This window comes from Procambarus clarkii, chromosome 15 (assembly GCF_040958095.1).
Source record: "Procambarus clarkii isolate CNS0578487 chromosome 15, FALCON_Pclarkii_2.0, whole genome shotgun sequence".
Lineage (NCBI taxonomy): Eukaryota > Metazoa > Arthropoda > Malacostraca > Decapoda > Cambaridae > Procambarus > Procambarus clarkii.
Genome location: NC_091164.1, coordinates 4,208,243 through 4,223,186, shown reverse-complemented (window position 1 = coordinate 4,223,186; position 14,944 = coordinate 4,208,243). Strand labels below are relative to the sequence as shown.

The 14,944-nt window shown below is 49.5% G+C and overlaps 2 protein-coding genes across 2 annotated transcripts in view; one reads left to right on the top strand and one right to left on the bottom strand.

Annotated features, from left to right (window-relative positions):
* The window catches only part of LOC123759068 (Rho GTPase activating protein at 102A), a 70,972-nt gene extending 66,341 nt beyond the window's left edge, over nucleotides 1-4,631 (bottom strand). Inside the window, 1 exon segment of the mRNA XM_069324831.1 lies at nucleotides 1,536-4,631. Within this exon segment, the coding sequence (XP_069180932.1) occupies nucleotides 1,536-4,013 (2,478 nt within the window). The 5' untranslated portion in view covers nucleotides 4,014-4,631.
* Nucleotides 4,632-12,128: 7,497 nt separating this feature from the next.
* On the top strand, nucleotides 12,129-14,728 carry LOC138364850 (basic salivary proline-rich protein 1-like). Its single transcript, XM_069324830.1, has 2 exons — nucleotides 12,129-12,152; nucleotides 13,682-14,728. Exons 1-2 carry the CDS (start codon nucleotides 12,129-12,131, stop codon nucleotides 14,726-14,728), a joined length of 1,071 nt encoding a protein of 356 aa, XP_069180931.1.
* The last annotated feature ends 216 nt before the right edge of the window (nucleotides 14,729-14,944 follow it).

The following is a 14,944-nucleotide window of genomic DNA, read 5'->3' as shown; positions in this document are numbered from 1 at the left end:
ACAGCCTCCTGGTGTTTCGGAGCTCATTAACTGTTTAATAAATGTAAACAAAGCCGCCAAAAATTGAAAAAAGATGTACAGGTTCGTAAGTGCTTGCATAACTGCGTCGTGAATCTGGCCCCCAGGGCGTCAGTTGAGGAGGGCCAGGAGTCAGCCATTGTTAATTTAACAGGTCGCTGGAGCAAATTTAGCTCCTAGAATTCCCCCTTGGACAGCTGTGTTATAGAAGTGCTTCTGTTATCGACACGCAGCTACGTCTACTATCAGGGAAGTGTATTACCGAAACCCGTTCATTATCTATACATTCCTGGCCAATTATGTTAAGGTATATATTGGGCGAACCGGTTAGCACACGAGGCAGTGACCAACCCCATAGTGAGCAATACTCGTCTCTTTATTTAAACTACCAAATATTTCCTCTGATATAGCTGTCATATATATATTAGGATTACAGCTATTATTTGTAAGTGCTCTTTGACAGGAACAGAAGAGGAAGTAGAATTAACACAAGTAACTTTGTACTCCAGTAGATGAGTTGGAGGCCAGCCTCACCCACACGGTGGATCGTCTGGCTTATTCATCAGTGTTCATACTGGTTGTATAGGATATTACAACAAGGTCTCCTAATTTTAGTTAATATGTGTAGTCTTGTACTGGAGTGAATATCTGGTAATCAATCATTTTGATTAACTACATATCAACCATATACCCCCCATAATGTGTAAGGTTAGCGATTTGTGAGAATTTTAAGAAATACAGTCCACTTTAAACCATCATAGAATTTGTTATCAAAATATAAATTACTATACATTAATATAAATTAAATAAATATAAATCTCACAGATCAATTCCTCACAGTATCCCCCCCTAGTGGATGTATCCCCCCTAGTGGATGTATCCCCCCCCAAGTGGATGTATCCTCGCCCCTAGTGGATGTATCCTCGCCCCTAGTGGATGTATCCTCGCCCCTAGTGGATGTATCCTCGCCCCTAGTGGATGTATCCTCGCCCCTAGTGGATGTATCCTCGCCCCTAGTGAATGTATCCTCGCCCCTAGTGGATGTATCCTCGCCCCTAGTGGATGTATCCTCGCCCCTAGTGGATGTATCCTCGCCCCTAGTGGATGTATCCTCGCCCCTAGTGGATGTATCCTCGCCCCTAGTGGATGTATCCCCCCTAGTGGATGTATCCTCGCCCCTAGTAGATGTATCCCCCCCCTAGTGAAGGGATCCTCGCCCCTAGTAGATGTATCCCCCCTAGTGGATGTATCCTCGCTCCCTAGAAGATGTATCCCCCCTAGTGGATGTATCCTCCCCCCTAGTGGATGTATTATCCCCCCTAGTGGATGTATCCCACCCTAGTGGATGTATCCTCCCCCCTAGTGGATGTATCCCCCCCTAGTGGATGTATCCCCCCCTAGTGGATGGAGAGCTACCTAGTGAGGACGGCACCTGGTGTTGAGTACGCTACTTACCCATAATACTGGAGTTAAGTAAATGTAACATTCATTAAATTAATTAGAAAAAGCCCTTATAAGGATGAGCTGGCTGGCCACCTGTCACCAGTTACAGGTGGCCAAGAACTGGTGACAGGCGACAACTGGTGACAAAGCAAGGGATCTGTACTCACCATGGGGGTCCAGATGGACGTGGTCCCGGCCGAGGCTCTGGACTGGCTCTTGGACCTGGCCCGCCAGATCTTCTTGGCCACCAGTCTGGACGCGTGGCCACTGCCCCCGGACCGCGTCCTCTGCATCACTGCAGGAAGAAGAGACTGTAGGAGCCCCTGACTACCTCGATGACCGCCCTGACCTGGGTTGACCTGTGGATGTGATGACCGGCTCCTCAGATGATAGAGCATCTGGGCCAGGTGGCCGGATGCCTGGAGGGCCGAAATGGACCGCTGGAACTGCGGCAGGCCCCCAGCGATGCCTTCCACCTCAAATTCACTGGTGTCGACTGATGCGTCTATACTGGAGCGTTTGTATACAATGTGGGCGCCCATCTGGCTAATCCGGAAGGCCTCGGCCTCAGAGACGAGCATATCCCGCGTGCCCATGTCGTCGGTGACGGTGATGGAGTACCGCGGTGACGTGGGCAGCGACGACGGGATGCTCATCGAACACTCGCTGCTCGAAAAGTCGCTGGAGTCGGCCTTCGAGAGCTTTCTGCGCGACTTCCGACGTTGGCGAATGATCTCGACTGGGACGTTGATACGGAATCCAGCGAGGATGAAATGCGGCAAAGGGTCACCAACCTGGATACCCTTTGCCTTCTTCTTGACCTTCTTTTCCTCCTTGACTTGGAATTGTTTCAAGAAGTCTTCGTGTTCCGAGCTTGGAACCCATTTGGACTTTATATTACGCAGAGTTTTGTCGTAATTTACCGTTTTAAACTTATCGATTTTTGTTTTGTCGACTGTCTTTTTGAGGGACCCGCCACCCTGTTCAATATCACATTTTAAACCTAATTTAAATACATTTTTTAGTTTGCTCTTTTCTGGTGTTTTTTCCTGCTTTGTTTTCTGTCCCGGAGGCCCTAAGGGCGCTCCTCCAGCGGCTGCCGTCTTCTCTGCCCAGGCAAGTTTGGCGGCCACCACGCCCTTCCGAGGCTGTGCTTCGCGATCCTTGTCCGAGGCCAACTTTTTGGCTGCTGCCGCATCCTTCGCCGTCTGCTGCAGGTGGTCCTCCGGTTTAATATGAGCACTGGCCGCACTTTCCCGTCTCTGCCACAGCTTCTTGAGCATGGAGGTGTTGCTAGTACCTGCCTCTGGAGTAGCTGGTGTTGCTGCTGCTTCCTGCGCCTGCTGGAGAGCTAGCGCTTGAGCCCGAGCCTGAGCCTGGGCTTCTGCTGCGGCAGCCTCCGTGACGCTGCGCGACTCTGCTCCGACCTTAACCATGTCTTCGGCCGTGGCGTCGTCGTCAGTCTGCACACACATGTCGAGGTGCGGGTCGGTCTGACACCCGACACTACGAGTGCCAGGGATATACATCTCGAGAAGGTCTTCATCGTCCTCGTCTTCTTCAGTCAATTGCTCTTCCAGAAGACGAGAGGCGACGTGTTGCAAGTTGCAGGAACCGAAACTGCGCAGCAACTGCTGGTACACCTCAGGAGGCAAGTCGTACCTGAGCTCTCCGACGGATAGTAGTCGTTCTCGCGTCTGGCCCGCGACGACGGGAAGGCTAGGGTAGACCCCAGGGGGCAGATTTCCAGCGTGGGGCAACTGGAATGCTGGACCGTAGTTACTAGCGCCCATGTACATACCAGAGCTCGTGCCTGGACATCCAGCTACTCCTGGAATCGAACTAGCAGCTCCTACACTCGAACTCGCGGCCATTCCAGCCCCCATGCCCACTCCCGAGGCCATTCCAGCCCCCATGCCCACGCCAGAGGCCAATCCAGGCCCCATGCCCACTCCTGAGGCCATTCCAGCCCCCATGCCCACTCCTGAGGCCATTCCAGCCCCCATGCCCATTCCCGAGGCCATTCCAGCCCCCATGCCCACTCCCGAAGCCATTCCAGACCCCATGCCCACTCTCGAGGCCATACCCATACCCATGAGAGGGACCATGCCCTCGCCAGCGGACATGCCCAGCACGTCGTGGACGCCATGATCGGCCTCTCCGACGCCATCGAGGATGTCGTCGTCCGTGTCCTCATAGTCTTCGCCGGTGTCTGTGGTGTCAGAGGTGACGCTCGTCAGCCGCTTGCGTCTGCGCGTCGCGGCGCGCGGGGACGGCTGCGCATGAGGCCACAGAATAAATTCGCGGCTGCGATTGTTGATTTTTTGGAAGTGTTCTTCTACCTGAGGAATGTCTTCCGTCCTCTGTGGGTTGACGCCGTCGGGAAAAAGTTTCTTGCCGGCATCGCTCATGTAGCGCCAAGTCTTCCTGGTGAGCAGCCATCGCTCCTTCAGTTTGGCCGTTGTCGTCTTGGCCGCCTGACCCGTTTTCCCGTCCTTTGCATCCTTCCTGTCCTTCCCCTCCCGTCTCTCCTGTCGTCTCCTGCCCTCCATGGTATCCTGTCGTCAGCGGACGTCACGCTGCAGGAGGCGTGGGCGAGCAGGCCACCTGCCTCATGTCACTTTGGCGATTGTGAGGCTGCCGTTGGCACACGCAAGGGAGCAGTGCCCCTCTCCGCCGAGCCCTGGGGGCCATCACTGCACTGATCACTGTCGACGCACACTGCACTGCACCATGACCCTCTAGTCACAGTGCCAGGGCATGACACGGCATGTCACTGCCTCACCTTGCCTGCTACGGCAGCAGGAGTTAGGGGCGGCGCAGCACCGGTCCCGCCCAGTGGTTGGCGACTGGCCCGGCCTGCCCACTCCTGGCGCCAGATGCCAGGCCAACACCACCACCACGGCTCCAACACCACCACCACGCCCGCCACCACCCACACACTACACCACCACCACCACCCCTTCCCGCCCTCGCCTGTACACGCAAACACGTGAACGATATACCCCGCCGTCCCCCGCCCTCCACCTTGCGTCAACCCTGTCGTTAAAGAAGGCAGAAGAGGGCAGCTAGCGGAGGGCAGCCAGAGGATGGCAGGCGGGGCCACAGGGCCGGTACACAGCTGGCAGTGAGGTAAGGGCGCCAGGTGGCAACACACCGCCCTCACACACACACACACACACACACACACACACCACGCCCACAAGCCTAACAATATCCAGTAATAAATGTAGCAGTCCAGCGAGAATGAGAACTTGTGAGTGTTCATGAGGTATGAGGGAGGGGGAATAAGGGGGGGGGTTAAAGGGGGGAAGGGGGTGACGGGGGGAGGGGGGGGGGGAAAGCCAGGGGGAGCACACCTAAAATATGCCTGTCAGGGAGGGAGGGAGATCACGCCTCGTGGAACCCCCCCAGACTCAACCATACCCCCTCCCCCCTCTCCCCCCATACACCCCCTCTCCCCCCATACACCCCCTCTCCCTCCATACACCCCCTCTCCCTCCATACACCCCCCTCCACCCATATCTCACTACCACAAAGGAATTTTTGTTTGGTTGGTAGCTGATAATTGGGGTATATTCCACGCCCGTCCTCTCCACCCTTCACAACGTCACTAAAATGATGTACTAAATTGCCCGAACCTAACCTAACCTAACCGCGAGAACCCGCGAATAGAAAACGGGGGAGACGACGTCAATTTTGCGAGCCGCTATGACTTAATACACCATTTTTTGGCCTTGAGGAGATTTATACGTCACAATTTCGATGTGCTATTCGAGAGGATTTATGAGTGTCGAGGAAACGTGAATGGCGGGACCCAAGAGCTGAGGCTTGCGCTATATGCGTCTAGATAGACGGGTACTTCTATGTACCTGGGAAATACGCACTTTCTGGGGGTGGGGGGGGAGGGGGGGGTCGCATCTTGAAGTCATCAGTAATTGACCCCCTAGGAGACCTTGATAGGCCTTAGGGGCTTCTTGTCTCCCAACTCTGAGAAAGCACAAGATGACAGATTTCCTGGGATGCAGCACCGACCTTAATTATCCAAGATGCCATTGTATGGCTCCCTCCCTCTCTCCCTCCCCCCCTCTCTCCCCCCTCTCCCTTCTCTCCACAACCCCCGTCGTTCCCACTCTCAGGGGGCTCAGGGGGGCACATGTAATACTCGCCACAATTAAGATGCCTGGACGCGGAATTACCGCACCAGAGCTGCCCCTCAAAGCGGCTCTGTGGTATCCACTGCTATGCCGAAAATAGAGCACTTCTGTGCCCCGTACTTCCACGTGCTGGGCATAGCGAGGATTTCCATCTAAATTTACCTGAAGTTACCTGAAGGTCACCACCTCTCAAGTCGGCCTCGACGAGGACAAGTAGCCGGCAGCTTGTCTATACTTCTTCACTTAGGGCTGTAGCCGAGCACAGCTGGAGAATGTCTTATTCCACTCAGATGGGAAGACTGACCATTGTGGAATGACAGGAGTAAACCAAATGTAGAATGACATTTAGTATACCAAAGGTGCAATGAGAGAAGTAAAGCAAGGATAGAATATATAAACCGAATTGATAGACAAATCAATGTTTTCAAACAAGCCCAGAAGGAACAGTGACTGCAATCCGAGAGCCTTGAGACATCTCAGAAGGAACAGTGACTGCAATCCGAGAGACTTGAGACATCTCTACAGACAGACGAACCATGTAAATCAACTACAAAACAATAACAAATTACAAATAACTACAATATAAAAATAATTACAATAACAATTACAAATAACAAAATAAGAGGAATGAGTTATGTTAAACGTGTATGTCACTGGACTCCCCCCATACAGGTGCGACACCAGATAACTTGTCATCAATAAATGGAAAGTGTGTGAACACCCAGAGTCTATAATAGCCAGTATATCTCGAAATGCAGTATAGGCCTACACACGAAAATATTAAAAAAAAACCCGCCTCTCAAAACCTTGTCCAGAGATCCTAAGGTTGTCTTAAGAACCTTGAGGTTTTCTACTTCGAAACCTTATCGAAGTAAACTGGTGACGCTCTGCACAATCGGTTCAAGAGAAGAGTCGTTCCCTGCTTAACAGCAGAGTCGTTCACGACACTAATGAAGTCGTGATAGTACGACCCGGAGCTAACTAGCGTCAACACAGGAAGCCTGTGAGTTAGCAATGAACTATTAACTGGGTAACAGCTTCTCCCCCAAATCAACCTACCCTGGCTTTGCGCCCTGGTGAGGCCACTCCAGACCGACAACCAGAGCGCAACTACATAGTCTCCTGAGACTGATGGATGCCTACTACTATTACGACATCAACTCTGTATCATCAACCTTCACTCGAAACCATCCACCGATGCTACCTCAAATTACGCTATCTTTTCAATCACAACAGATAGCTATTCCGCATTCCCCCCCCCCACCCTCCCTTATTCCGAAACCCATTTTTAAATGGGGTCTTTTCTGAATCTCAACTTCTCCAATATGGATCCAATATTTCGTGTTCTATTAATAGTTTTTTTTTTTTTGGCTATGTCCCTACAACCATTTGCATACATCAGTCAGGTCTAACCTTTACTCTTCGCCTTGCTAGAGAATGTCAATTAAGGTTTCTAATCTCTTCATGAAAGAGATTTATAATTATTGGGAGTAGAAAAACTCTCTAAATCATCAACAGGTGATTAGCAGGTAAAGAGGGACTCGCAGCAATGCTCGACTTTTGAAGCCATCACTCGACCCTTGGCGCCAGCGTTGGACATTTGGCGCCAACATTCGACATTTGGCGCCAACATTCGACATTTGGCGCCAACATTCGACATTTGGCGCCAGCATTCGACATTTGGCGCCAGCATTCGACATTTGGCGCCAACATTCGACATTTGGCGCCAACATTCGACATTTGGCGCCAACATTCGACATTTGGCGCCAACATTCGACATTTGGCGCCAGCATTCGACATTTGGCGCCAGCATTCGACATTTGGCGCCAGCATTCGACCTGTGTTTCCAGCCCTCGACCTGTAGCACCAGCCTTCGACCTTTGGCGCCAGCACTAAAGCTTGGACGGCGCCCTCCGCTTATCGCACCTCCAGAATGTAAACAAAACACATTATTACCAAACACTCCGCGTAAACTGAGCAACGGGCGCGAGCAGGCGTAACACTGCGCACCACGAAGTAGTTCCCGCAGTACCAGGCCACACCAGTCCAAACACACACTGACACTCCCCCCCCCCCTCCACACACACACACACAATACTGTGTGTGTGTGTGTGTGTCACTAGCTTGGAAAGTCCCTCAGGGTCGCCATTTCCGCTCCTGTCCCTAGCTAGTTGTTATCGCGCCCGCGCGCGCACACACACACACACACACACACACACACACACTTTTGTATCTTAGCTACAGACGAAAACAGTTCATATATCGGGTGACTGGTGGCTCCCGCGGGGTCGTCATTATATGGCCTCGTTAAGGAAGCGGTTGAGCACTACCGCATCTCAATTACCACTACCCAACACAAAAATTAATAACAAAAAAAATCCGCCCAGCGAACGCCTCAAAGCAACGAACACTGAAGGAGGCATTATTGTTACAGTGTATAAATAGCCTTGTGTGCTGGGAGCTCTGTGTGCTGGGAGCTCTGTGTGCTGGGACCTGTGTGTGTGCGCTGGGAGCTGCGTGTGTGTGCGCTGGGAGCTGCGTGTGTGTGCGCGCTGGGAGCTGCGTGTGTGTGCGCTGGGAGCTGCGTGTGTGTGCTGGGAGCTGCGTGTGTGTGTGCTGGGAGCTGGGATAATCGCAGTAGTGAAGAAGGCAGGTGTTCCTCTTGCCATGAGCAGAGCCACCCAACTGAAGGAGCATCTCGCCTGTACCTACTCCTCCATCCCATCCTCAACTATGAAAAACAACTGAAAATATATATAAATTTGCGTTTTTTCTTCTTCATATCCTCCTTATTAGTTATTAGTACTCTCAGGAGGATGGGTATACATATTATATAATATTATTATTATTATATATATATATATAACACCAAGAACTGTTCTCCTGTGAAGGATTCGAACCTTAGAAAGCCAGATGCATCACACAGGCTGACATAACCGGTACACTAACCACTACAACATGACAGATCATCAAGTGTTGAAAGACAGGAAGCACTTCCACAACCTATCATCCCCCAACGACACTAGTCAATGGCAAGAGAATAGATGTTCAAAACCACTTCAATATACCCTCCATAAAACACCACAATATACCTCATAAAAACACCTCAATATACCCCCATAAAAACACCTCAATATACCCCCATAAAAACACCTCAATATACCCCCATAAAAACACCACAATATACCCCCATAAAAACACCTCAATATACCCCCATAAAAACACCTCAATATACCCCCATAAAAACACCACAATATACCTCATAAAAACACCTCAATATACCCCCATAAAAACACCTCAATATACCTCATAAAAACACCTCAATATACCCCCATAAAAACACCTCAATATACCCCCATAAAAACACCTCAATATACCCCCATAAAAACACCACAATATACCTCATAAAAACACCTCAATATACCCCCATAAAAACACCTCAATATACCCCCCATAAAAACACCACAATATACCTCATAAAAACACCTCAATATACCCCCCATAAAAACACCTCAATATACCCCCCATAAAAACACCTCAATATACCCCCATAAAAACACCACAATATACCTCATAAAAACACCTCAATATACCCCCCATAAAAACACAACATAAGACAGAGGGACGCCCTAGACATGTCCAAACAGGCCATGATACATATCCCGACCAGCCGTAATACATGTCCAGACAACTGCACCTGCAGCACCACACACACACACACACACACACACACACACACACACACACACTGACTCACAAGGTGATGTGGAGAGGAGGGCTGCCAAGCAGGCCTCAGGATCCCCTCAGAGGCTATGAAGACGCATTTAATCCGTACTCTGATATATTATTCACCCCCCCTATCTCATATTATATATATATATATATATATATATATATATATATATATATATATATATATATATATATATATATATATATATATATATATATATAAAACTGAAAACTCACACCCCAGAAGTGACTCGAACCCATACTCCCAGAAGCAACGCAACTGGTATGTACAAGACGCCTTAATCCACTTGACCATCACGACCGGACATAATGAGGTGATAGCCGAGGCTATTTGAACCACCCCACCGCCGGCACTCGGATAGTAATCTTGGGCATAGCATTTTACCAAATCACCTCATTCTTTGGGGCACACGTGAGGAACACAAATGCGAACAAGCCTGAATGGTCCCCAGGACAATATGCAACTGAAAACTCACACCCCAGAAGTGACTCGAACCCATACTCCCAGAAGCAACGCAACTGGTATGTACAAGACGCCTTAATCCACTTGACCATCACGACCGGACATAATGAGGTGATAGCCGAGGCTATTTGAACCACCCCACCGCCGGCACTCTGATAGTAATCTTGGGCATAGCATTTTACCAAATCACCTCATTCTTTGGGGCACACGTGAGGAACACAAATGCGAACAAGCCTGAATGGTCCCCAGGACAATATGCAACTGAAAACTCACACCCCAGAAGTGACTCGAACCCATACTCCCAGAAGCAACGCAACTGGTATGTACAAGACGCCTTAATCCACTTGACCATCACGACCGGACATAATGAGGTGATAGCCGAGGCTATTTGAACCACCCCACCGCCGGCACTCTGATAGTAATCTTGGGCATAGCATTTTACCAAATCACCTCATTCTTTGGGGCACACGTGAGGAACACAAATGCGAACAAGCCTGAATGGTCCCCAGGACAATATGCAACTGAAAACTCACACCCCAGAAGTGACTCGAACCCATACTCCCAGAAGCAACGCAACTGGTATGTACAACCGGTCGTGATGATCAAGTGGATTAAGGCGTCTTGTACATACCAGTTGCATTGCTTCTGGGAGTATGGGTTCGAGTCACTTCTGGGGTGTGAGTTTTCAGTTGCATATTGTCCTGGGGACCATTCAGGCCTTTTCACATAAAAATTATATATATATATATATATATTATATATATATATATATATATATATATATATATATATATATATATATATATATATATATATATATATATATATATATATATATATATAACTTTAGAACACTTTCCCACCAGGAGACTCGAACCCTAGCCAGCACAGAAGCCTTCCAGCAACTGGCATAACAGGTACGCCTTAACCCTCTCCACCACCTGCTCAGACCCTTAAAAGAGATGGTAATTTCGGAGTATTTAAATACCACAAAGATCACCACCTCCCAAGAGCACTAGAGCAAGTGAGGGGTCAGTATCAAGAGTATCCTGGTGGGAAAGTGTTCTAAAGTTGTATACTTGACTCTCGTGTTTAGGAGAGTTGTGCCTTAGTCATATATATATATATATATATATTTATATATAATCTCAACTGCTACAGGCGATGGGAATTTAGGTAAAAATGAAATCAAACTCTAAGTGACCGGTGGAGTCCGTTAAGAATGCGTCGCATTAGGCCAGAGCGAAATGAAACAGGAACCCGGTTGCCCTCTAGAGCGGTTTCCTCTGTTCTTTGAAAAAAAACCCGCTTAGTTTTAACCTGTTGTAAAGGGTGGTGTCCCAGCCCACCCTCACCCGTACACGCATTCTTGACGAAACCTGTGCATCTCTCAGCAATGATTTCGCCTTTCTTGACATTGTTTTTGTAACAAATGATGAGCTATGAAAGGGGGGGGGGAGGGTTGTGATGTTTCCGAGCATCTGAAATGTTTACCAAATGTCAACCAATCCCGCCATGATCAAAGGAAGATGTAGAGGTTTCGTTAATGCTTGCTGGGGGGGGGGTGTTCTGTGGCCTGGTGTTGTAACTCATCAAGTGATGAGCTCATGTTGCAGGCTCCGTCTGTACCTCTCTCTCTCCTGCAACCGTTGAATAATTGATGAAGATTAAGCCACCCAAGAGGTGGCACGGGCATGAATAGCCCGTAAGTGGTGGCCCTTTTGAGCCATTACCAGATTGATTGATTGATGAAGATTAAGCCACCCAAGAGGTGGCACGGGCATGAATAGCCCGTAAGTGGTGGCCCTTTCGAGCCATTACCAGTATCAAAAGATGATACTGGAGATCTGTGGAGGCGCAACTGCACCCTGCGTGACGGGAGATGTCTCCCGGACCAAATGGTGACCAAATGGTGGTGCAACCGTTGCTTTGCAAGGTCTCTTATCCTCCACACATCTGACCTCTCCTGGAAGCCCACACATCTGACCTCTCCTGGAAGCCCGCACATCTGACCTCTCCTAGAAGCCACATCCTCCACAGGAACTCCCACTGCCCTCTCCACCCACCCTGGTATTCGTCCCATGGTGGACGCCGCCCGCCCCTACATCGCCTGAAATCCCAGTCAAAATCCCACCTTGTCAAGCGGGATATCCTCCAGCTCCCATATATCCCTTCCAGGGCAGCATATCATGGGCGGGGCCTACACTATGACGTCACTATCCACAGCTCTGACGTCACGTGGGGCCAGGGAGTAAGCATATAACGACCTCTGAATGTTTCAAGAAGGCAGCGACATGGTAACGACCGTGAACAAGCCAGTAAGTAGTTCACGGGAACAACAGAGAAGGAAACAATGCTTGGCAGTAGTTCAGCGTGACACTTGATAACGGAGAACAAGCGTGTACTTGTATAACAAACGTTATACTTGGGATGAAGAGTGACGTCTCCACGTGGTGCCTAGGAAAGAATACAACAACAGTGTTTAGCCTCAGATACTGAGCAACACGAGGTGTTTTAGCCTCTCAATTAATGCGTCTCATTTTGTACGTTACGGTCCCCCAACGTACAAATTACAAAGCACTATGAAAAGTAGCGGTTATCTATCTATATATCTATCCACTGTAGATATCTATCCACGTCTATCTATCCACTATCTATCCAGGTTTTCTATGCCTCGGGAGGTTAGGTTAGGTGGGTTGGTTGGGGTCGTACGTTTCTGGTTAGGTTAGTACGGTATATTTGGTACGTTGTGGCGTACAAAATCTGGGTGGAAAAATATATATTAAAATAAATGAAGGCCCTGAGCAAGCATAACGAAACTAATCCATGATGTCACAGCGAAGGCCCGGGAGCAAGCATAAGGTTCACAACACGTGACGTCACAGCGAAGGCCCGAGAGCAAGCATAAGGTTCACAACTCGTGACGTCACAGCGAAGGCCCGGGAGCAAGCATAACGGGAGAGGTCTCAGAAGGGGCGCCAAAAATAGCGGATTAGTTGTAAATAGTGGTGAAAGAGGCAAGGCTTAGCCACACACAACACCAGCCCATATCCTGCCCATACACACAGTGGAGGAAGGGGGGAGGTCATTACTGCAAAAGAGAGTAGGGACATGATTACCGCATACAAAGTTTCAAAGGGGAATTCAACCTTAGAACATACCTTTACGACCTCGTATGTTCTAAGGGGAACTTTAGACAAAACATTGTTCAATGCTGGGAACCGCAGAACCATTGGCCACAGATGGAACTAGAGAAACACATGAGTCAAGAGATGTTTAGAACTAACTTTTCCACGGAAGAGTTGTCAACAAGTTAGACAATTCCTTGAAGCCAACTCTATCACTTTGAAATCTAAATACAAGAAAAACGTGGTAATTGAATCATTGTATTAATCAAAGAAGGTTCTGAAGGCAGGGCAGGAAGAGGCGGGACCAAAGAGCCAGAGCTCAACCCCCCCGCAAACACAACTAGGTGAGTACAACTAGGTGAGTACACACATCCAGTTTATCTTCATAACCAAAAAGAGACCATTTCTTACTTGTCAATATAAACATGATGTACAAATTAACCAGAAAAAAAACGGAAGAAAACGGCGAAACACTACAGCAAGATCTGGACCGGCTTCAGGAGTGGCCCGAAAGATGGTTTCTAGAGTTCAACCCCAGCAAGTGCAAAGTTATGAAGAAGTGGCAAGAAAGGGGGGAGGATGGGGGAGGACAGGAGGTTAGAAACAACCTGTACCTAGGGAGAGCATCCAGCTTCATGGCCCGTCTAGGGTGCCACGCTTGCTGACAGACCAGGACTTTGAAAGTAGACCCTAGAAACTCTCCCTTAAGGCCCCAAAAGGTCGTCCTCAAGGCCCCAAAAGGTCGTCCTCAAGGCCCCAAAAGGTCGTCCTCAAGGCCCCAAAAGGTCGTCCTCAAGGCCCCAAAAGGTCGTCCTCAAGGCCCCAAAAGGTCGTCCTCAAGGCCCCAAAAAGTCGTCCTCAAGGCCCCAAAAAGTCGTCCTCAAGGCCCCAAAAAGTCGTCCTCAAGGCCCCAAAAAGTCGTCCTCAAGGCCCCAAAAAGTCGTCCTCAAGGCCCCAAAAAGTCGTCCTCAAGGCCCCAAAAAGTCGTCCTCAAGGCCCCAAAAAGTCGTCCTCAAGGCCCCAAAAAGTCGTCCTCAAGGCCCCAAAAAGTCGTCCTCAAGGCCCCAAAAAGTCGTCCTCAAGGCCCCAAAAAGTCGTCCTCAAGGCCCCAAAAAGTCGTCCTCAAGGCCCCAAAAAGTCGTCCTCAAGGCCCCAAAAAGTCGTCCTCAAGGCCCCAAAAAGTCGTCCTCAAGGCCCCAAAAAGTCGTCCTCAAGGCCCCAAAAAGTCGTCCTCAAGGCCCCAAAAAGTCGTCCTCAAGGCCCCAAAAAGTCGTCCTCAAGGCCCCAAAAAGTCGTCCTCAAGGGCCCAAAAAGTCGTCCTCAAGGCCCCAAAAAGTCGTCCTCAAGGCCCCAAAAAGTCGTCCTCAAGGCCCCAAAAAGTCGTCCTCAAGGCCCCAAAAAGTCGTCCTCAAGGCCCCAAAAAGTCGTCCTCAAGGCCCCAAAAAGTCGTCCTCAAGGCCCCAAAAAGTCGTCCTCAAGGCCCCAAAAAGTCGTCCTCAAGGCCCCAAAAAGTCGTCCTCAAGGCCCCAAAAAGTCGTCCTCAAGGCCCCAAAAAGTCGTCCTCAAGGCCCCAAAAAGTCGTCCTCAAGGCCCCAAAAAGTCGTCCTCAAGGCCCCAAAAAGTCGTCCTCAAGGCCCCAAAAAGTCGTCCTCAAGGCCCCAAAAAGTCGTCCTCAAGGCCCCAAAAAGTCGTCCTCAAGGCCCCAAAAAGTCGTCCTCAAGGCCCCAAAAAGTCGTCCTCAAGGCCCCAAAAAACCAACAAATTGAGACGAATTAGTAGCGAGGGCTTGTCATAGCCTCATCGCTGGCAGCCGTGTGGCAGCAACAGGTGACTTTGTCATTAACGAGTATAAACAGGACAACAGGTTATGTGGTCTATGAACATGACGCCTCGCTAAACACAATACACGCAACATGACGCCTCGCTAAACACGACATATCCAACATGACGCCTCGCTAAACACAATATACGCAACATGACGC